General features: G+C 43.7%; 2 protein-coding genes across 3 annotated transcripts; one reads left to right on the top strand and one right to left on the bottom strand.

Annotated features, from left to right (window-relative positions):
• Positions 1–4325: 4325 nt before the first annotated feature.
• On the bottom strand, positions 4326–10782 carry ccdc96 (coiled-coil domain containing 96). Of its 2 annotated transcripts, none has more exons than XM_017687709.2 (4): positions 10727–10782; positions 9104–9726; positions 8451–9002; positions 4326–5081 (listed from the first exon to the last, which is right to left on the bottom strand). In XM_017687709.2, exons 2-4 carry the CDS (start codon positions 9716–9718, stop codon positions 4740–4742), a joined length of 1509 nt encoding a protein of 502 aa, XP_017543198.1. In that variant the 5' UTR covers positions 9719–9726; positions 10727–10782; the 3' UTR covers positions 4326–4739. The 2 variants fall into 2 exon arrangements, with proteins under 2 accessions (XP_017543198.1, XP_017543197.1); XM_017687708.2 differs by having other exon boundaries at positions 9104–9721; positions 10727–10757.
• A 194-nt stretch (positions 10783–10976) lies between these two features.
• tada2b (transcriptional adaptor 2B) lies at positions 10977–19787 on the top strand. The gene is made up of 2 exons (XM_017687710.2): positions 10977–11259; positions 13794–19787. Exons 1-2 carry the CDS (start codon positions 10990–10992, stop codon positions 15015–15017), a joined length of 1494 nt encoding a protein of 497 aa, XP_017543199.1. The 5' UTR covers positions 10977–10989; the 3' UTR covers positions 15018–19787.
• Positions 19788–22925: the final 3138 nt, after the last annotated feature.

Here is a 22925-nt window from a genome sequence, read left to right as displayed (position 1 = left end):
AGATAAGACTGAATGATCTGGCTGTTCAGAGTCGCGCTGCCGCAGTTCGGACACAGATCGGATTTCAGTATCAGATATGAAAGCGTCTCAGACTGAAAATGTCAGATTCAGAGTGTTTATCTGTTCACACTGACGCTCAGACACGCATCTGTGTCACACATGAGGAAAAAAAGCCTTAGAGTCCAGTTACAGACTGTTAACAGCATCCAGAGGTCTCACATCACTATGAACAGCTCCTTGGGGAACTCACTTCAGTGCTGTTGGGAAATAATTGTGCAGTATAACAGGAGAAGGAGAGATGAGTGGCAGCAGTAACACCATCACTGTGAGCTGGCTGTGCTGTAGAGGTAGAAGTCTGGAGAAACAGTCTATCATGAAGAAAAGTGTAGTCATGAGAGTGAGGAACTGAAGTGGGGGGTCTCATACAGACCCTTACAGTTTAAGAGACTAACACAGATGTTATCGATCTTTTTCAGTTTCCTCTGGTTTGTCAGAACTCCCCGTGTCTGCGTGGGTTTCCTCCGGGTTCTCCAGTTTCCTCCCACAGTCCAAAGACATGCAGTCAGGCCAATTGGACGTGTTAAATTACCCCTGGGTTTGAGTGAGTGACTGTGCCTGTCTGTTTGCCTGCAATGGACTGGCGACCTGTCCAGGGTGTATCCTGCCTTCTGGCCAAAGTCCACTGGGATAGGCTTCAGCACCCCTGCCCCCACCACCACCCCGTGCCCCCCCGACGGCCTAGAAGGAGAGGCAGCTTCAAAGATATATTTGTGTGTGTGTGTGTCTGTGTATGAGTGTGTATGATTATCCATCGGATCTGTTAGCGTAAAAAACACTGATGCTCATCTTCCCTTCACTGCAGTCTTATCATCAAGAATGGCGATCATGTGTGTGCGGACCCCGGCTTTAGGTGGGTGAAGGAGATAATGGACATAATCGATCGCCAAAATGTGGAAGGTTCAGACTGAACTCAGCTGAGTGATTAAATCTTCACTCTATTAATGGGAAACTAACTCCTAGCCCCTAGGCCTGCAGACTGCTTCTACAGACTTTAGTGAAAGAATGGGTCGCTCTCAGGAGCTCAGTGAATTCCAGCGTGGTACCGTGATCGGACGCCACCTGAGCAGTCCAGTGGCGGCACTTTACTCCACTGCATTCCACGCTTTGCACTGCGCTTGGTGATGTAAGGCTTGGATGCAGCTGCTTGGCCATGGAAACCCATTCCATGAAGCTCTCTACGCTGTTCTTGAGCTGATCTGAAGGCCACATGAAGTTTGGAGGTCTGTAGTGATGGACTCTGCAGAAAGTCGGTGACCTCTGTGCACTATGCCCCTCAGCATCCGCTGACCGCTCTGTCATTTTACGTGGCCGACCACTTCGTGGCTGAGTTGCTGTCGTTCCCAATCGCTTCCACTTTGTTATAATCCCACTGACAGTGGACTGTGGAATATTTAGTAGTGAGGAAATTTCACGATTGGACTTGCTGCACAGGTGGCGTCTGATCACATATTTAAACCCTATACATAACTGCATCAATCATCTTATCCACAACATGGAGCGAAGAGGGGGTGGTTTCCAGGCATATTTAACCTGATATCAGTGTCGTCTTAAGAATGCTGACATAAATAGTTATGTATAGTGTTTTAAATGTTTAGTGCTGTAAATATGTTCAAGGTTTATTCTTATTATGTCAGGACAATGTCATTTATTTTATAAAACATCTTATGTCAGGTTGCGAGAACCGACATAAGCACTTAATAAATGTTCAAGTAGTGCTTCATAAACACATTATTCAGTGCTTATGAATGCGTCATGAAGTCCTTATGAAGGTAGCCTTCAAATAAAGTGTTACCACACATTCTCAATCGAACATTGAACCATTCTCTTGACTAAACAGCCTTTAAAGACCCATATTTTAGAGGGTAACTATGAAGGCCAGAGCACAGCTAGAGGAACGAACAAGCATGAGCTTTCTAATGTCTGCAGTTGTTCTTAGAACGTCCAGAAACGGAACCAAAAAGTCAAATGAACCACGAGAGCGAGGAGAGAACTTTCTATAGTCTGTTAATTACCAAAGACTGGTACAGTGAAGCACCCAGACGTCTGTGTGTGTTTGCGTTGATCCGTGTTTGTCCAGTCCATGTACTCTGGCCTTTGAACATGTACAGAAGAAACGTCCCAAACATCAGAGGAGCTGTTTTCACTGGAGAATAAACCTCATCACATACATCATACAAGACCTTTCACCATGAGAACTGCCCTTAATGAACATCTACATTTAAAGAACATCTACATTTAATGAACATCAGTCAGTCCACTGACCATTTTGCTCGAGCTTGTGCCTCACAAACTGATAAACAGGTGGCTCCCTCTTCTGGTGAGAAAATGAAACTGTAGTTGGTGTCAAGGCAAAAACAGAGAAAGATGCTTTAGATGCTTTACAAATACGAGCTTTAAGAGAAGAATCATCACCATGTGGCTCAAAAATAGTGTCGCTGTATTATAATCACTTAACAGTGACTCTATACTTTATATTTACAGTACTGAAGCTACACTGATCAGGATACTTTGTTACCTTGTTCTTCAGTGGTCAGGACCCCCATGGACCCTCACAGAGCAGGTACTATTTGTGTGGTGGATCATTCCCAGCGCTGCAGTAACACTGATGTGGTGGTGTTGTGTTGGTGTGTTGCGCTGGTCTGAGTGGATCAGACACAGCAGTGCTGCTGTTATGTTTGGAGATATGATGTCTGTATTTCTTTGGACAGTGATGATCGATATGAACACATGGGGTGAAGTTCATGTGGTTCTGGGCTCTTTGGAGTTTATTACCAATGGAGGGATGTAGATTATATCTTATAATCAGCTTCGAGACCTTTAATGTAGAACATTATAATTCAGAATATATATTTATACACCTAGGAATATTAGTTCTTAGGCTGTGGTGTCTCTGTGAGGCCTGTGGTACGTCCTTCAGAAAGGGCACTGTGACATGAGATAAGAGCTCGTTTATGCCCATCTCCAGTCTAGCCCACCAGACATGGTGGCCATCCGTGGTACAAGAGCTGGAACTGGGCATCTCCATCATTGTATGCTGCTTTTGCACTGCATGGTACCAGCTCGACTCAACTCGACTCACTTTTGGTACTGGTCTTCATAGCGATGCCAAACGAACGTGAATGAGACTGATTTTGTTCAGAAGAGGCTGACATGAGTAAGAGAACAGACTGCTGATGAAAACAGGAGAGTTTGGGAAAAACTACGTCAGCGTTCAGACGACAAGGCGGTTCTTGTTGCTCCAAAATAGCGACCGTTTCTGGTACCATGTAGTGGAGAAGTGCCTTTAGTGGGTGAAAGGTGACCATTTGGGATCCTTCGTGGCCTTCAGCCTGACTGAGAGCAGGTCTTGGTGACGTTGTTAAGATGTGCATGACGGACACTGTCTTTGTTGACTGAATCTCACTGATGACACAGGGTTCGATTACTGAAGCAGTTTGCAGGACAGTAGCTGTGATTTGTAATGATGGATCAACAGTTGTTTATGTAGATAAACAAAAAGTTGTTTATTTTACATATAACTTGCAGTGTAAGATGGTGAAGACACCATTCACTCTCTCTCTCTCCCTCTCTCTGTCTCTCTTTCTGTCTCTCTCCCTCTCTCTGTCTCTCTCCCTCTCTCTGTCTCTCACCCTCTAGCTGTCTCTCTCTCTAACTCTATCTTTCTCTCTGTCTCTCTCTCTCTCTCTGTCTCTCTCTCTAACTCTCTATCTTTCTCTCTCTCTCTCTCTCTCTCTCTTTCTCTATGTCTCTCTCTCTCTTTCTGTCTCTCTCTCTAACTCTCTATCTTTCTCTCTCTCTCTCTCTCTCTCTCTCTTTCTCTATGTCTCTCTCTCTCTCTTTCTGTCTCTCTCTCTAACTCTCTATCTTTCTCTCTCTCTCTCTTTCTCTATATCTCTCTCTCTTTCTGTCTCTGTCTCTCTCTCTCTCTAACTCTATCTTTCTCTCTCTCTAACTCTCTCTCTCTCTCTCTCTCTAACTCTCTCTCTCTTTCTCTCTCTCTCTCCCTCTCTCTCTCTCTCTGTCTCTCTCTCTGTCTCTCTCTCTCCCTCTCCTTCTCTCTCTCCCTCTCTCCCTCTCTCTCTCTCTCTCTCTCTCTCTCCCAGTTTTAGCCGGCTGATTTTCTTTAAGCTTTGAATTTTTTCTAGTTGCCTTGCATAGAAAATAATTAGGAATTGTGCTATGAAATCTGCCTGTTTAAGTGCAGAGAGTGTTTTGACTTACTTTCACTCAGAAAATCAAAACAGAAAGTTTCTGGGGTCTTTCAGACTTTCGTATATGACAGAATGTTTTATTAATAATGCATTTCTCACACATATTTGTACTGAGTTGTCTGTATGTATATGTTTATACTGTCAGTGGTCTGTTGTGTGCCAGAAGTCAACGGTGTGTCAGTGGTCAATGTATCAGTCATCCATGTTGTGTCTGTGGTCAGTGTTGTGTCAGTGGGTTTATGATGGGTCAGTGGTCCACGGTGTGTTAGAGATTCATGCTGTGTCAGTGGTCCTGTGCTGTGTCAGTGGTCCTGTGCTATGTCAGTGGTCTGTGCTGTGTCAGTGGTCCTGTGCTGTGTCAGTGGTCTGTGCTGTGTCAGTGGTCCTGTGCTGTGTCAGTGGTCTGTGCTGTGTCAGTGGTCCTGTGCTGTGTCAGTGGTCTGTGCTGTGTCAGTGGTCTTTGTTGCGTCAGTGGTCTGTTGTCCTGCTGTGCTCCAGCTTCTGCTTCACTCCAGCACACTTAAGAGTGAGCTCAGCATGGCGTCTCTTCAGCGTCTCCAGTCTGCTCTTCAGACTCTCACAGGCATCTGTCTTCTCCTCGAAGTCCCTCAGGAGCATGTTGTTTCCCAGCAGGCCACAGCGCTGACGCAGACTCAGGTTATCCGCCCGCAGACTGTCACGCGCCCGCTTGGTTCGCGTCAGCATGTCCCTCTTTCGGGCCACCGCAGCGTCCACCTCGGCCAGCTGAGCCCGCTTAGCCTGGTTTTCCACCTGAACAAACCGAAGCTTCTCCTTCACTTGGGTCAGCACCTGACAGCGCCAGACACAGCGTTAGGACAGAATAATGTCTTTACACATAAACTACACTTCAAAAAAACAGCTCAGAGAGCTACAGTGCACTGCACTTTAACTGGTTTTAGAGTCAGAAAACCCAGTCAAATGATGTGTTCTGTTGATTTTCTGGGTGCAGTTTTCTATTACATGCGAAGAATTTTTGGGAAAACAAAAGTTTTGCCACATTTTACAATTTATTTTAAGAAACTTTATCTTTTAATAAACATTCTGTCTCTTTTGGTATTTGTCTTTTAATCTGATCTGCATCTTTGCTGCTTATTCATTTAATTTAATACAGCATAGTTTCTTTGATTTCTGATCAGCTTTATCATCTGCCTGGAAAGCACTTTGAGCCGCGAGAAACATGCCTAATAAATAAAGCTATTATTTTTACTATTATTTTTTTTTGCCCAATATGGTAAATTCAGTCAATAAACATCCATCCATCCATCCATCCATCCATCCATCCATCCATCCATCCTTCTCGTCAGGGTCGCGGGGGTGGGGGTGCTGGAGCCTATCCCAGCAGTCATCGGGCGGAAGGCAGGATACACCAATAAACAGAAGTCAATAAAGTCAATAAACAATAACTGTGTATTAAAATGTGTGGTAGTGTGTCTCTGTAGGGGAGGCGTTCACTTTTGTAAACTTAGAAAATTTGCTGCCCCAAATTTTGCACACGACTGTATGTTAAGGAAAAAATAAAACTGAGTAAGATAAGTGAGTGTGGCTGAAAAAGATCAAGAGATTTAAAAGAATATGATATGAAAGGATATGATGAACATTGGGTTCTTTTAAACCATTAAAAGAGAAAAAAGGAATAAATGCTTCACCCATTAAAGCAATGAAAACCTGTGTAAGGCCTCAAATCTCTGGGATGGTGGCTGTACAGGAGACGGATAAAAACATCCTTAACCTTTAATGGAAATTCACATAACAACGATTTTCTTTCTTAGTAATTTTGGGCCGTTTCTGTTGGTCCATTCATTGTGAAATTTTAACACAATGTAAAGGGCTGGAGGTTGTAGAACCAGCTTTGCAACTGGAAGGTCGCTGGTTCGATCCCCTGAGCTGACAGTCCGTGACTGAGGTGTCCTTGAGCAAGACACCTAACCCCCAATTGCTCCCCAGGCGCCGTGGTTACGGCTGCCCACCGCTCCGGGCAAATGTGCTCACTGCCCCCTAGTGTATGTGTGTATTCACTAGTGTGTAAGTGGTGTTTCACTTCACCGATGGGTTAAATAAGGGTCTATTAATCTAATCTTAAAATTGTGGCTTCAAATTATGTAAAAAAAAAAAAAAAAAAAGAAAGAAAAATGATGAAAATGCAGACGCAAAGTTTTGGTCTGACGGTGACGTTTTACTTCTACTCCCATATAAAAATGAGTATTGTAATTTAGTTTTTCCTCAATTCCAGTTTAGTCATTAATATTTTTGTTAATCGAGAATTTAATCTAATCCTAATTAATGAGGATGAATTTTCACAAACATAAACAACAGAAATCGCTACTCTAACGTGACACTCGTGTGCCTGTACGATGTGTTCAAAACCACGTCAGCAAGTCTGTGGTACCTTATTGAAGACCTGGACATGGTTTAAGCAGGTTGTGAGAAGTTTTGGGGACGTACAGACAAAAAAAGATTTCGGTGACTATTGACTTCTAGTGTTTGTTAGCAATGTTAGCTTTGTAGCTCCAGTTTCCAAATGTATTTAATTTTTCAAATATTTTATTACAATGTGTGAAAAATGGCCAAATAATGTATTTATTAAATATTTAATTAAAAAACAATGCATTTATTTATATTTGTTCTTATATTTTTTCAATTGTATTTAGTTTTAGCAAATGTTACAGATATGACTAAATATGCCTGAGCTGAATAAACGGCGCTGATCTTTACATTAATCATTTACGTATACAGTAAGACATTCACACACAATGCATTCCAGATAAACTAGATATCAAACCATAACTGCAACGTTCAGTTATGTCATGTTAAAGGTTCATTTAATCGTATTTAAAATTAAGATACTGGAATACAAATTCATTTCAAAAGGTATCAAACAGTTAAGTATTTTGGTTATTGTTAAGTTAAACTTCTCTAATCCCACAAACGGGAAAATTCCACCTCCACATTTAACCCATCCATGAAGTGAAACACCACATACACACACACACACACACACACAAACACACACACACACACACACACCAGGGGGCAGTGAACACACTTGCCCGGAGCGGTGGGCAGCCCAATCCACATCACCCAGGGAGCAGTTGGGGGTTAGGTGTCTTGCTCAAGGACACCTCAGTCACGGACTGTCGGTGCTGGGTATCGAACCGGCAACCTTCTGGTCACAGGGCCAGTTCCCTGACCTCCAGCCCACGACTGCCCCTACGTTTTTAAATGTATTTTTTTATGGTACATTTCTAAGTGTAATATTTCCACAAATAAAAGCATTTTAAAGTATCTTTGGTTAATATGGCAAAATATACTGAAATACATTCAAGTGTTTTGGATGTATTTCAGTATGGACTGCAATGTATTTAAAAATCTTTCAAATATATAAATAGATAAGACCATATATTTTTTCCATAGGGGTAACGGTCATACCTTGCTATTCTATTCAGTCAGAGTAAAGTCGGCACTTTGGTAGGAAATGTTGACTGTATCAGTGAATTTTTATGAGCACGGTATTGACTCAAACCCTGATGCAAGCATCGGTATTGATGCATCCCTACACAAGTCACTGAAGCTACATTCACGTTACAAGCCTCGCTGCTCAAATCCGATTTTTTGCTCAGATCCGATCTCTCTGACTCGACGGCTCCCACTCGTTTAGGTAAGTGACTCAAATCTGTCATTAATGTGATGAACCGGCCTGAACTGACCCTCATGAGCTCCTCCTACTCAGTAACGTCACGTGACTGAATCACTGCATCATCAGCACAAACTAACGAGCAGAACGAGCTTCTCTGAGAAGATCATTAACTCTGATCAGCTCTCAGCTTCATTATTAGAGCCAGACGGAGGAGAAAAAGGTGAGATGAGCTGCTTTTCCACCTTTTACAGGCTTTAACGTCTGTACAGCGCTGCTGCCATGGTAACGCTGAATGACGGCGCAGCGCAGTGGAAAGAAAGCACATGAATTCCAATCTGAGAGTCATATTAAGGTCATACGGCCACGTATCGGATACGTATCCAATCTAGGACCACATATGAAACTGACTCGGGTCGGATTTGAAAAGATCAGATTTGTGTCAAGTTAGGGCAAAAAAATCTGATTTGTGCCACATCAGCCTGGTAATGTGAACGTAGCCTAATTCTTTCAATGCTCAGCCCCACCTGCTCAGTGTGGGTGATCTTCTTCCTCAGCTTCAGCAGTTCCTCACTGCGTTCCTCGATCTTCTCGTTGTAGGTTTGGTTCTCGATCTTCAGCTGCTCAAAGTCAATCCGATGTAGACCTTCAGCCAGCTCCTCTTTGGCCTTCAGCTCCACCTCAAGCTTCCTCGTCTTCATCTTCAGCTTGATGTTTTCGAGCCTGACAGCCACAAGTTCCTCCTCTTGTTTCTGTTCAGCTTGCTGGAGCTGCTCCACCTGGGCCTGAGCGACCGGTTTACCCAGCTTTCGCGCCAGAGCTGTTACAGCTAACTCATACTTCTTCTTCATCAGAGCTCCCCAACTTCGTTCCACCAGCTCCAGCTTTTTCTGGCTCTGCCTCTTCAGCTCCTCCACCTGCTGCTGGTGGAGCTCCAAATGATGGAGTCGCTGCCACTTCAGATCCTCAATGGCATCTAGATATGTCTGGTAGCGCAGCTGCAGGTCAGACACGACCTTCTCTTGCTCTGGCCGAGGGTCTTCACCCATCTTTCTACGGAAGTAGTCGGCCAACTTGACCTGAAAGAAAGATAGATGGACAGATAGATAGACAGGCAGACAAATAGATATATAGACAGGCAGACAGACAGACAGATAGATAGACAGATAGACCGTCTGACCTGTATCTGAGTGTTGACCTGGCTGAGTTTGTCTCTCTCTGCCTGCAGTTCCTGTAGAATCTCCAGCTGCTCCTTGTAGCGGGTCTGAAGGTTTTGTTGCTCTATCTGCAGCTGATCTGAGGGAGCTTCATCCTCAAGCTGCTGGCCCTCTGGCTCTGAAGTGCCTGAGAGCAGCACCGCAAGCCCTTCGTCCTCCTTCTCCTGCTCATCTCCCTCAGCTTTGATGCTGCCCTCCCTGGAGAAACGCTCTCCAATGAGAGGATCCACACCTGGAGCCTCACCCTCCTCAAAAGTCAGACCGGTGGGTAGATCTCCTCCAGCTGTTTGGTCTGGTAGGAGAACAGCCTCCTCAGGCTCTTCTCCTATGGTCTCCAGTTCAGCCGTCTCTGGAAGGTTCTCCACAGGAACAAGACCTAAATGTTCCTCTGCTGCAGGCTTCTCCATCTCCTCTGCCTCCAGGCCTGTGGTGGTGTCAGCTTCGGGGACAGCTGGTTCCTCACCATCCTGGATGGCATCTGCTGCTTCTGTCTGGACCACATCTCCATGCCCCTCTGAGCTGTCTGCCACTGTGGCGTCTGCAGCAGGACTCACTTCCTCCAGTGATGGCTCCTCCATTTTCTACACTTCAGCGAGTTTGTTTGCAGGTTATTAATTTGTTTCTTTTATATTTTATTATAAATGTTATTATTCAAATATGCAAAGTTATTTGTAATTGCTACTATTAATATTTTGCTATAAGACAAATATTTGAATAGAAGACATAAAAACATCCACGATACAGTGAATTAAAACAAATAACCACAACAAAACCAAAATGGCAGGACTATAGACAAATAAACACAGAGCAGCAGACGGGGGGATAGACAGAAATATAGAGAGAGATGTACAATATAATGGTTTTTACTGATGACTTTGGCCTGTTCAGAGTCCAGATTTTAACCCTGTAGAGAACATTCGGGGTCAGATTAAACTCAAACCAGCTCAGCAGTGTTTCTCAGCTGTTTGAAGCCGTCAATACTGAGTGGATCAATACGGACGCTTTCTGTAAAAGACTGTCCTCAGAGAGATGGACAGACAGACAGGCATACAGACAGATAGATAGGTTGATGAACATACAGACAAACTAACAGACATATGGATAGACAGACAAGCTAACAGACAGACAGACTGATTAACATACAAACAGATAGACAATCAGAGGAATACATTTACAGCATTTGGCTGACGCTCTTATTTGATTGCTTTACACAGGGGGGGGGCCAAGGTGGTGTTAGGAGTCTTGCCCAAGGACCCTTATTGGTATAGTGTAGGGTGTTTACCCAGGTGGGGATTGAACCCCAGTCTACAGGGTAGAAGGCAGAGGTGTTAACCAATACACTAACCAACCCAACATGAATAGTCAGACAGATGAGACACAGACAGACAGCTGAACAGTGAGAGAGACAGACACAGAGAAAGACAGACAGACGTCTCTGAGTGTGAATAAGACGATAATGATGTACTAAAAAAACTGATACATTTGCTCTCAGTTCAGCGAATAACAATAATAACAAAACTCAGCCACACATAAACCGTAAATGAATAGGAGTGCATTCGATATTGAATATGGATCACTGTCCTCACCCTGGCTGAAACTCCGCTCTGCTCTCCTTCAATTAAAAATAAAACTCATTTCTGTTTTCATACCGGTTGTCAGGGAAACGGCTTTTTGGGAGCCAATCAGCGCGGTCGGCGCCGCTATTTTTCTAAATATTCATGAGCTTGCCGCCTCACGACAGCGCCTGGTTAATATTAATGAGCGAGGGGGGCGGAGCGGCGCGCATGCGCAGCGCGGCGCTGCGCGTCTCCAGCAGCGGCAGCAGGCGGCAGCAGCGGGAGGAGCAGAAATGGCGGACCTGGGGAAGAAGTACTGTGTGAACTGCCTGTCGGACGTGAGCAACCTGCGGATCCGCTGCACGGACTGTCCGGACATCGAGCTGTGTCCCGAGTGCTTCTCGGCCGGAGCGGAGATCGGAAACCACCGCAGATGGCACGGATACCAGCAGGTGGACGGAGGCCGGTTCGCCCTGTGGGGAGCCGAGGCGGAGGGAGGCTGGACGGGCAGAGAGGAGCAGAGCCTCCTGGACGCCATCGAGCAGTACGGCTTCGGCAACTGGGTAACCACACTCAGCCAAACTCCGCTCGCTGCCCGGCTCAGGGGCTTTCAGTGGGGTCAGAAAACAGCAGGGCCAGCTGGACACCAGCTGGGTCCAGGACTTAGACTGAACAGGGTGGAATAAACTTAGTATAAAGCCAATATAACTCAAAATATCTGATTATTATGGTCCCAGTGTGGTGATATTGTAAACAGAGGCGGGTAGAAAGTAGTTTCATTCAGTCAGTTACACAGACTTAATGCATTTGTACTTTTAAAGCCATCAGAACTTGGTTTATAGGTTTATTATTGGTAGATGGACAGAGAACCAGAGACCAGCTGGGTCCAGGACTTAGACTGAACAGGGTGGAATAAGCTTAGTATAAAGCCAATATATCGGATTATTATGGTCAGTGAATGGTCCTAATGTGGCGTTATTGTAAGCAGAGATGAGTAGAAACCAGTTTCGTTCGATCAGTTTCATCCGCTTGGTGTATTTCTGGGCTTTTAAAACCATTAAAACTTAGATTGTCCATGCATTATGGTCAGTGAGTGGTCATCATGTGGTGCTATTGTAAACAGAGAGTAGAGCAGAGAGTAGTTTCATTCATTTGACAGAAATGGGGCATGTAGTTTTATTCATTCAGTTCCATAAACTTGATGGATGTGTGCTTATAAAGCCATTATAACGTAGATTATGGGTTTGTTATTGTTCGGTGGGCAGAGTGAACCAGAGTTCTGCTGGACACCGGTTGAACTGTAGAGAATAAGCCTGATAAGAGCCGTTATATCTTACGTTATCTAGTTGTTACAGTGACCGAAGTGGGCAGAAGTGTGTAGAGTGTAGTATTGATGTACTTGATGTGTTTAGTCATTTTTACTACCTACTTTTTAATACTTACGTTTTGTTTGGGTACAAAACAAAGTTGGCTAAACTCTACTTACAGCCCATATCAGGGGCTGTTATTACGGTTGGACTGGTCAGAAAAGAGATTGCTGGGTACAAAACCAAAGCTGGACCCGGAAGAATAAACCTAATACAAAGCTAGAATAACTTGGATGATGTGTTTTCTATGGTCAGTGAAAAGTCCTAATATTATGCTATTTAAAGCAGAGGTGAGTGTGTAGATGTGTATGTTTAAAGCCACTATATCTTCTAAATTCTGGGTTTATTATTGTTATTTGAGCAGAGAACCAAAGTTCAAACTGTGGTTGGTTAGTGTAGTGGGTAACACCTCTGCCTTCTACGCTGTAGACTGGGGTTCAATGCCCCACCTAGGCAGCACCCTACACTATACCAATAAGAGTCCTTGGGCAAGACTCCTAACGCCGCCTTGGCCTACCTGTGTAAAAATAAATGATCACATTGTAAGTCACTCTGGATAAGAGCGTCTGCCCAATGCCATGAATGTAAACGTACTGTACACATTGGGTACAAAACAAAATCAAACTACCCGCATCTCAGATAAGTGGCTTTTAATGTGGTTAACTTGGTTATAAAAGAGCAGAAGTCACTGCACACCAGTGAAGTACAAATCTTAGACTGAACTGAGTGGGATAAACAGTATATAAAGCTATTATAACTAGGTTATCTGTGTCTTATGGTCAGTGAGAGGTCTTAATATGAAGTTACATTAAACAGAGGTGGGTCGAAAGTGGTTTTGTTCAGTTATTTCCATGTACTTGATGTATTTTGTACTTTCAAAGTCGTTATAACATAGATTATGGATTAATTATTGTTAGGTAGGCCGCTGGACACCAACTGAGTACCAAAAAGAGTCAACTAAACTCTGTTTCAAGTTCCGACGAGGGGCTTTTAATGTGGTTATATTGGTTAGAAAAGGGTTTACTTGTGGGTTTGGGTTATGGGTTTACTTGAGTTTTACTGGACACCAACTGGGCAGAATAAGCCTAATAAAGCCCATTATAAACAAAAATGTCGTGGTCCTAAAAAGTGTCCTGCCCTGCTCTTTTTAATGTTTAGTGATTCAAATAATCAGCGTATTAACAGCTCATTATTGAGTTAAAGTGTGAGAGCTAAAGAAGGAAAAGCACTGAAATGAGCAGGAACGTGGGCCTTCTAAGACCAAGGTTGAGAAACACTGTATTAAAGTACCTGTTTGATGGATAAACACAGTGATGGATGTGTAGTTTGGTGGTAAATGGTCCTACAATGAAGTGTTGAGTGGTTTGAAATGTAAGCAGTAACTTGCTGGTTTCAAACAGTACCATGCTCTTCTGTAATATTTTGATGGATGTTAATTTATAAATTATTAATGTTGGGAAGGACAGTGTTAGGTGAGCAGGAAGATGGAGTAGCTGTTGGACACCAAAACCTTGTATCTCAAACTCTGGAGTCTGAAAAAACATTCGTAATTTTTAAATGAAAGTTAATGGAACAGGTTAATTTTGGACTATTTCTATTGCTCTGTTTCTCGTAAAATTTTAACCAAATATTTTGCAAAAAAATTAGAAAGTGGAAAGGTTTTGTCCCAACAACCACACTGTGTCTGCGTGTCACTATCTGATCATTTCTTCATCTGTACACTGTTCTAGGAGGACATGGCTGCCCATGTTGGAGCCTCTCGTACCCCTCAGGAAGTCATGGACCACTACGTCAGCATGTACATCCATGGCAACCTGGGCAAGGCTTGCATCCCTGATAGCATTCCCAACCGCGTGACGGACCACACCTGCCCTGGCGGGGGTCCCCTTTCACCCAGCCTGACCACCCCTTTACCCCCACTGGACATTTCGGTGGCCGAGCAGCAGCTGCTGGGATACATGCCTTTGCGGGATGACTACGAAATAGAATACGACCAGGAGGCGGAGAAGCTCATAAGTGGGTTATCGGTCAACTACGACGACGAGGATGTTGAGATTGAAATGAAACGTGCTCACGTGGACATGTATGTACGGAAGTTAAGGGAGCGCCAAAGGCGCAAGAACATTGCCAGGGACTACAACCTGGTTCCAGCTTTTCTTGGCCGGGACAAGAAGGATAAAGAGCGGGACAAGCAAGGTGGCACTGGAGGAGTCGGGTCAGGAGGTGTCGGAGGCACGGGATTGGCTGGCGGAAATGCAACGACTAATGTTCCGACAATGACTGGAAGCGCAGGTTCCGTGACTGCAGCATCAGCTGCAGCATCTTCGGCACCAAAACGCAAGATCACAAAGGAAGAACGTGAGCAGCGCACAAAGTTGCGGGCGCTGTGCCAGTTCATGGCGCACAGGGAGTTTGAGGACTTTTTCGACAACATGCACAAGGAGCGGGTTTTGCGGGCAAAGGTACGCGAGCTACAGCGCTACCGGCGCAACGGGATCACTCGGCTGGACGAGTCTGCCGAATATGAAGCTGCGAGGCATAAGCGAGAGAAAAGGAAAGAGAACAAGAGTTCCAAGAGGGGTAGCGGAGGCGGTGGAGGATTAGGGGGCTCGTCTGGGATCGGAGGTGGCGGTGCTGGGGCCACAGGAGGCGGAGCAGGCAGTGGAGGGGGTGGGGCCATCAAAGAGGAAGGGAAAGATGGTGAATTTGCAGCGATCGAGCATTTACCGGGCTTTGAGCTGCTTTCTGATCGCGAGAAGGTGCTTTGCAACTCTCTGAACTTGAGTCCCACCCGTTACTTAACCGTCAAGACCATCATCATCAAGGACCATCTGCAGAAGAGGCAGGGAGTCCCTGCAAAAAGTCGACTGCCTGGCTACCTGGACAAAGTGCTGAAGAGGCGAATCCTCAACTTTCTCACAGAGAGCGGCTGGATATCGCGGGATGCTGCCTAATGTTGACTCAAGCCTTAACAACCCTGGATACTCTTTGTGCTTCTTTTCTACTGTTTTATTACAAGGCATTTCACGGACACTTGAAAACTTGGTTGGATGCAACAGACTTTGGATCCCCAACGTTCTCACAGAGTGCGCTTGGGTATTGTGAGGCGCTGCCTAATGCTAACTGAAGCTTTAGCCACCCTCACAAATGTGCGTGCTTCTTTTCTACTGTTTTATAAAGCATCTCATTTGAGAAGACCTGGGTCGAGACGTCAGTGTGGCATCTTACCTCGGTCCCGATTCTGGTCATAGGAACGTAAACGAGTAGAAAGAGTTTAACTAGAGAGAAAGTCAAATTTACAAGATTTTGATAAGAATATAAGGTTTCAGAGGAATACGTCTTTATATATTTTTGCTAATTGAAAGAAGTCCTCATTGAAGAGAGCGATCCTCTGGTGCAGGTTTTCTACGGGTTTTGTGTTGAGCTATCGTCGAAGGTAACCTTTGCTAACATTGCGTAGCAGTGTTACCCTTTCAAATTAGCTTCTTTATGAATATGATGGAGGCTGTTCTGCTTCTCTAAGGAGAAAGCTCCATTATATCCTCCCAAAGAGCAGCGCAGAAAGAGATATTAATCTGCAGAATGCAGGAGCTTCATGGTGCAGCCCAATTTTATAGAGAACCTCATTTTGCTAAAATACTTACTATAAGCTGAATGTGTTTGTCCTGGCAGGGTATTCGATGATGCTAAAGTTAAAGCTGTAGAAAGCAGCCTTGAGCTTCTGTAGAGCATTCCTTTCATTTGGCATTAAAGATTTTTTTTTATAAAAGCAAAGCTAGAAAAACCGAGAAACCCAAGCACAAAGCATAAGGCATGTTCTGTTGGCCAAAAGTCTTGCCTTCTTTTGTGATCATTCATTGTTCTTCCACTTTTCTTGAGAAGGCGATGTCTTGTCTTTGATGCTGGGACAGTTTCATGCAAATTTACCTGCCTTTGTAAAGCAAAACAGTGTTAATCATTGGTTCCTCCTTATGGATGCCTGGTTGTGTTCATGTTTGGTGGTTGTTGCTGTTCTTTTTCCATGATTTCTTTCGGTTACTTCACATACTGCTTCCATATGCATTACTGGATTTAGCTTCAAGCCTTTACTTCAGTTTTGCCCTTATTGCACCCCTGGCTTCAGAGAAATGCCTATGAAGAGAGACTTTTTTTTTTTTTTTAAAGAGCGACTTTCGTTGACCGTGACAAATGGTTCCTAGAGGTCCAAATGAAGGGACTGACTTTAAGCATCGATAAAAGCCAATGATTCATGAGCTTTAAAGATTTGATTTCCACATATTTTTGGAATTCCTGAACAACATTTTTCATTTGGCTAGAAGTGTGGAGGTTTACTGATATGTCAGCATATTTCATGCTTGGTGGAACATGCAGATTGTAATTTGGAGGTGCAGAAGATAAACAACGCAAGCACTGAGCCTTAGAAAATGTAGCGTAGCTAAATTTGATTACGTTTTGGGAAGAAATTCTTAATATATATTTAGTTGGTTTGAAATTTAGACATACTCATGTTGCACCTTCCTTGTACATCCTGTAGAGTGCATTTTGTAGTGATCTTGAAAATAAAGGTTCTTAAATGGTTCTTAGCTTGGACCAATGGTTCTAAGAACAAAATATTCAGTTGATATAGAACCTTTTACGTTATGTGGACATTCTTCAGACTTAAGAAGGGGTCTTCGCCCTTGTGCATCTTATTTCAATCGAAAGGTTCAAGTAACCAAAGTTCTGTTATGGATTTTGCTCCAAAGGACCTCTTTAACACCTTTATTTTTAAGAATGGTTGTTGAATGCTTGAGTGTTTTTCTGCCTCTAACACACCAGTGTGATGTCTTCAAGCAGGATCTTTTGTTTAGCCTGATCGCTTAAGCCAGGGTTCCTCAATCCTGGTTCTGGAGATCTGTGTACCTGCAGAGTTCAGCTCCAACCCTAATCCAACACACCTGATCCAGGTAAACAAGGCCTTCAGGGCCATCTGACTGTATGAACCAGGCGTGTTGGATCTGAACTCCACAGGGTGGTAGATGTCCAGGACCAGGATTGAGCACTCTGGCTTAAGCTCAAAGTCATATCTGTCCAGTAGGAGAAGAGTGGAGGGACATTCTTGTTGGATAAGCCTCACCCTTGACTTCAGTTATCTAGCTTTACTGAGGTAAGCCCACCTGATTGGGCTCAAAAGGCTAATTGCCAAGCCCATTATAGAGCATGAGGCTGTTAAATTTCCCCAAAAAAGCTGGATAACTTAAGCTAAAACTGAAGTGCATCCAACAGAAATGTCCCTCATCTTTCCTGCTATTGTACTTGACTTTTGCAGTTATCTGGCAGACTGCTTTGTGAAATACCCCCTGACAAAAACACTTAACTGTGGTAGGATCACATTGCTTCCTTTTCTTTTCCTGACCCCTGACGTCTGTTATAATATCGCAAAATTGCTCCTCAAAGCAATTTTCACAATAACAACCTGACACCACCTGTATAAGACAAACAAGGGAGAGATATCGGGTCTTGGAAAAGCTCAGCGGTGGAGGAAAGCTGCTCTTTCTCTGTCACTTTTTAAATGTTTTCCCCAGTTGAGAGCTTTTGTGCATTTGCCTGGTCGCAGACTCTTTCCTATTTAAATGTAAATGATGCTGTCTGAAGGGCTGCACGCCTGAATACAAACGAGGGACGAGGACCAGGGAGAGCAGAGGGAAGAAGTGGACGAGTGTCTCCATCTCGCATCCTTTTCTTCCTCACTGCCCTGTTGTCATAACCTGAGTTTATGGCTTGTGGGTTCTTTTAAATAGTTTCCACCCTCTTTTCTTGCTGTTTTGTTCAGTGTACCCAATGCTGAAGGCATAAAAGGTCTCAAGCTATTCACAACAGCTCACCTAGCTCACCGTGGATGCTGGTGGAGAATCACTGGGTGACACTACCCCGGAGAGTATATCTCAAAGGAGGATAACTTGAGCCAAAACTCAGGATTGCACAGCAGGAATCAGGAGCTCTTGGCTCTCTTCTTTGATTTTGAGCTTAGGTTAGCTGGCTAACTGAGGGGGTGGAGGCCACAAAGTGGAATGTTCCAACCAGAGTCCAGATGTTTGAGTGTGTCTAGTAAGACAAGCGCTAGGTGACATTTCTGTTGGACAGGCCTCACTTTGGGCTTAAGTTATCCAGCTTTGTTAAAGAAGCTTGCTGTGTCAAACAGCACCCTGTTTTTGATCTACATATCAGGATTAGAACCATTTGGCTAGTTTAATCCCAAAACTGAAGATTATCTAGTAGACACACCACTTAGCTGTTGTTCTATTCGACAATCCTCACTTTTGGCTCAAGTTAGGAGGCTAACTGAGACCTCCGGCTACTCAGCACAAAATATCAGGTTAACTGTAGGCAGTCATCTTAGGCTGAACTTATCCAGTTTTATTGGAGAACCCTGCCTTGTGAAACACCCTTCCATCCTCAAGCTGCTTACTCTTTGGCTATCGTACTTTGGCTTAAGTTAGCTGCCTAACTGACAAGTTCTGTTACTCAGCATACAATACTAGGATTAGAGCTATATGGCTAACTTGCTGTTTGGCTATCCCAAGCCAAAAGGGAGGACTGTCCAACACTGAGGTCGTCTTTTATTGGATGGTCCTCGCTTTGGCTTTACCTTTGGTGATCGGTACAGTAGGTTAGGATTAATTCTGTAATCTGCAGGGCGGCAGATCTCGAGACTTTGCCAGATCACTGAGCATCTCACGTTCATTGAGATCCATGTACTAGTCTAATGAGAGGCTTTAACCGTACAGTCGGGAGGTCCAAAAGTCAGTCCAGACCACTTTATTTCTCTTCTGCAGTTCAGGAACTGTATCCTGGTTTATTGTTGGTTAGATGTTTTCATTTGCCTTAAAGCATTATATTGATGCTGACTCAGTTCATCATAGATGTTCTTGGACTGTCCATCACTGATGAGCTACAGCAGGATTGTCAGATGTTGCTCCTTGATTTGAAACACCTGATTGGACTCATAGGCACTTAGGTAATATGCTGAAGAGTCAATGCAGGTGTGAAGCTTCATAACGGAGAATTTCTCATTAGAGCTGGGTAACTTCAGCCCAAAGTGGGGACTGTCCAGTAGATAACGTCCCTTAGCTCTTCCCCTATTCAACAGTCATAACGTTTGGCTTATTTCTGTGGCAGTGATCTGAAAATGACGGCATGTGAAGCTACCAGGCCGTCAGCCCTCGCAAGCTGGAGTCTAATCACTAGATTTCCATCTTGGCCTGGAAGAACCTTGTGTTTCAGAGTTTAGTGTTTTTCCTCTGGTCTAACAGACCTGAACAGACTCATCAGCTCAGTGTTTGATGGATTAGCAAAAAAAACACTTTTCCCCCTGAATTGAGTTGGTTAGCCAAGACACGTTTGTGGACTGAAGGTTGTTTCTTCTGTTTTAGTTCAGTTTTGATGCCATAATTTGTCTGTAAATGTCCATGTTTCTAGATAAGTGTGTCATCCACGTTAAGTAACCTTATAATCAAGTCTGTTGGAGATGCTAAACATCTCCTCACAGTTTGAGGACAGTGTGTGATGATTTAGACACGCACTTAGCACCATGCTAACTGGAGAGTTGTAAGCCTTCATTACTTATTAGCCACATTAGCCTTGCAGCCCCAGCGATACAATTAAAGAAGCAAAGACACCGAACACGTCTTGGCTGATCAATTACATTCGGGATGGGGGTAACTGTGTTGATGTAAAGGACAGCCCCGCCAATTTTTCAACATTTTTGCTCAATTCAGATGTAAACAGAGAGATTCAGAGCGGGTTTGGTGTGAAATGGTTCAGACGTCTTCACAGTGCTGGTGATGGGAACCAGACGTCGCCATGACTACAACACAGATATAGACACTTTATTTACCATCCAGAACCACCAGAGAACCTACACGAGTCTTCTGGGCTTATATGGAATGTTGATGATGGGAAGATGTGGAATATCTGGAATAATAAGTTTTCTTTGGGGACTATTTTGCTTCACAGCGCCCTGCATATTGTGTATCCCTCCACCATGAATGGAGTTTAAGCATCTCAGTCATCAGGCAGTGAATTCAGAACCATCTCATGTAGGAACTTTCTGTGAGGGAACTTTTAGAGGTGGACTTCTGGTTCCTATCACCACCACTGTGAATGGAGCGTAGCACACCAAGCCACTCTGAACGACTGTTTACATCCTAACCATTTAATTATGCAGAAATTTGGATACGTTAGTGGAGTTCCCCTGTAAGGCCTTGCTGAGTTCAGGTATGCTGCAGCGGTAAAGCCACTAGATGGCGCTCCAAGAGTGGATTTCCTACAGTGAAAAATCTACTCGGTTGTTTCAAGCCAGGATCTGTTTTTGTGACAGACGTCGTCGTATAGCACCAAATGATCGCTTTGTGAGTGTTACTCTTCCCACGGTGATCAGAGGGTCTCTGTGTTTTGTGGACAAATAACTTTCAGACGAGCACGATGAGAAACGGCAGCCTTTCATTCGTTTTTCCGCCACTGGAGCTGCGTTTTGGTGTCCCGGGGTGTAAAGGAGAGGTCTGACCTCTTCTTTTGGGTGAAATAGTTGTATTTTAATGGCAGCAGGAGTCATTGTGCTATTTTAGAAACTGTAAATATGTCTCTTTTTGTAAAATAATTTGTGCAGAAGCTCTGAGGGGGTGCTTAGAGAAAAAGTGATCTGTGAATTGTAAAGTATTTTATTTCAAATGCATTTTTATACATTTTGTAAAAAAAAAAAAAGAGGAAAAAGAAACTGAGTGAGAAAAAAGCTTCTGGTTCAGGTGTGACATTGTTCAGTGCATTTTTAGTAAAGCAGTGTTTTGTTTTTGTTTTTTTTTTCAGAACTTTCTCATTTGTAAAAGTGTTCTGTACATTGAAGATGTTCAAAAGCTGTGTGTTCAGGCTCGTCTGCTCACCACTGCACACGATACGACGTACGTTGTGTTTTGTATGAAAGAGTTCCCACTAAATCTTCTTTTGTTTTTCTGTGTTCTTCAGTCCTGCAGTTTTTATTCATATAAAAAGACAGAATTTCTTGTATGTGACAGATTTGGGGCTTTTAAGAAACATTGTTGAAGGGGTAGTCCACCAAAATGATGTAAACAGGAGTCGTTCACAGGGGTTTGGTGTTAAACCAGACGTCCACCTCTAAAAGCTCCCTCACAGACATGTATTACATGAAATGGTTATGAATTCACTCACTGATGTCTGAGACACTTTTATGATAGTTTTGAGAAGATTTTAGCTTTAAAATCCATTCCTGGTGGAGGGATACATAATATGCTGGGCGCTGTGAGGCAAAATAGTCCCCAACGAAAACGTATTATTCCAGATTTTCCTTAAAAAACTGAAATGATGATCTTTTGAAGATGACAAAGCACATTTTCCACAATGCGTTAACAAACTACATAATCATGATGGAAGTGTCTCAGACTACGTTTGAGCCCTGTCTCTGTTCTCCCACGTTGCTGAACCTGAACCATCCTGTTGAGAACACTAGATGGCGCTCCAGGACTGTGAGATCTTAATAAATGGGCCACTAAGTGCATGTTTGGTGACTGACGTGTGCTGCTTTTGAGTTGGGCTGAAGCAAAAAATAAAACCTAATATAATAGAAATTTTATTAAACAGACTTCCCTGCTCATTGGCAGTGCTACAGCTAAAGAGGCCAGCTTCAGACACCATACATACACTATATGGAGTCATGCTGCCAAAAGTATTGGGGCACATGGCTGGGTGAATCTGGTGTGGAAGAATTTGACTGGCCCTCACACGGAGCCCTGACCTCAACCCCATCAAACGCCTTTGGGATGAACTAGAACGGAGACTGTGAGCCAGACCCTCTCGTCAAACATCAGTGTCTGACCTCACAAATGCTCTTCTGGGTGAATGGGCAGAAATTCCCACAGACACACTCTGTGTGGATGGATTTTGTAAGGCGGCGTACTAACCTCAAACTCCTTGAGACCACCGGTGGTTCCAAAACGCTCTTCGTCATGTTCCTCATAACGTTCATATTCCAAGCTGGGCGTCGTGTAAGGCTGTAGCTCTTCTCTCCAGTCTAATAGACAGTGATGTCATTTTAAACCCTTATAATAAAAGAAGCTGAACTCAGTTTGTTTTTCTACTGAAAGTCGACCCGTTTTTCCCCAAATCTGGGCTCTAAACTATAAACAGATGGCGTCTCTTCAGTGATCTGCTCTGGAAACATCACTTTAATAGAATAACACAAAGAGCGTCGGAGATTTTTGGCTTTCAGCAGTAAATTGTGAGAATGTAGTGATATGTGGAGATCATAAAACACGTGTTCTGTTCATTTGAGGGGAACTTTTAGAAAAATATTTTTAAAAAATGTCATAATAATAATGTCATCACACACTGTCTGCAAATAAATAATAAAGACTACAGAGAGGGAAAAAGGAAGGTTTTTAGCAGGGATTTGAAGGAAGACAGAGAAGAGCAATTATGAAGAGTGGAAGGTAGAGAATTCCAGAGTTTGGGGGCAGCAGCTCTGAAACATCTGCCAATCATAGTAGAAAGTCTACTTGAGGGAACTGTGAGGAGTCCGGAATTAGAAGATCGGAGAGCATGAGAGGGACAATATAAAGAAAGGAGATGAGAAAGGAATGTCGGAGTCAGACCACGGAAAGCCTTGAAGGTAGGAAGAAGGATTTTTGTACTTAATCCTAGAACTAATAGGGAGCCAGTGCAGCTGTTGAAGAACAGGAGGGATATGAGCTGTGCGCTTGGTGGAGGTCAGAACAGTTACTGAATAATTTGGCTCACGATTTGGTCGTGAAAATTTTGTACTACTGTCTCGTGCAGTAGTGTGTGTTTCCTCTCAGGTCACGACATTCACA

This window comes from Pygocentrus nattereri, chromosome 2 (genome assembly GCF_015220715.1).
Source record: "Pygocentrus nattereri isolate fPygNat1 chromosome 2, fPygNat1.pri, whole genome shotgun sequence".
Classification (NCBI taxonomy): domain Eukaryota; kingdom Metazoa; phylum Chordata; class Actinopteri; order Characiformes; family Serrasalmidae; genus Pygocentrus; species Pygocentrus nattereri.
Note: the sequence above shows the minus strand (reverse complement) of the source record. Positions and strands in the feature narration are given on the sequence as shown.

Bases quoted from the DNA above. Each gene is read 5' to 3' on its own strand.
- ccdc96 (XM_017687709.2), bottom strand. From the start codon at position 9,718: ATGGAGGAGCCATCACTGGAGGAAGTGAGTCCTGCTGCAGACGCCACA. The intron at 9,003-9,103 runs GTCAGACGGTCT...TCTTTCTTTCAG, and splicing joins AGGTCAACACTCAGATACAG to GTCAAGTTGGCCGACTACTT. The intron at 5,082-8,450 runs GTGGGGCTGAGC...TGGCGCTGTCAG, and splicing joins AGATCACCCACACTGAGCAG to GTGCTGACCCAAGTGAAGGA.
- tada2b (XM_017687710.2), top strand. From the start codon at position 10,990: ATGGCGGACCTGGGGAAGAAGTACTGTGTGAACTGCCTGTCGGACGTG. The intron at 11,260-13,793 runs GTAACCACACTC...ACACTGTTCTAG, and splicing joins AGTACGGCTTCGGCAACTGG to GAGGACATGGCTGCCCATGT.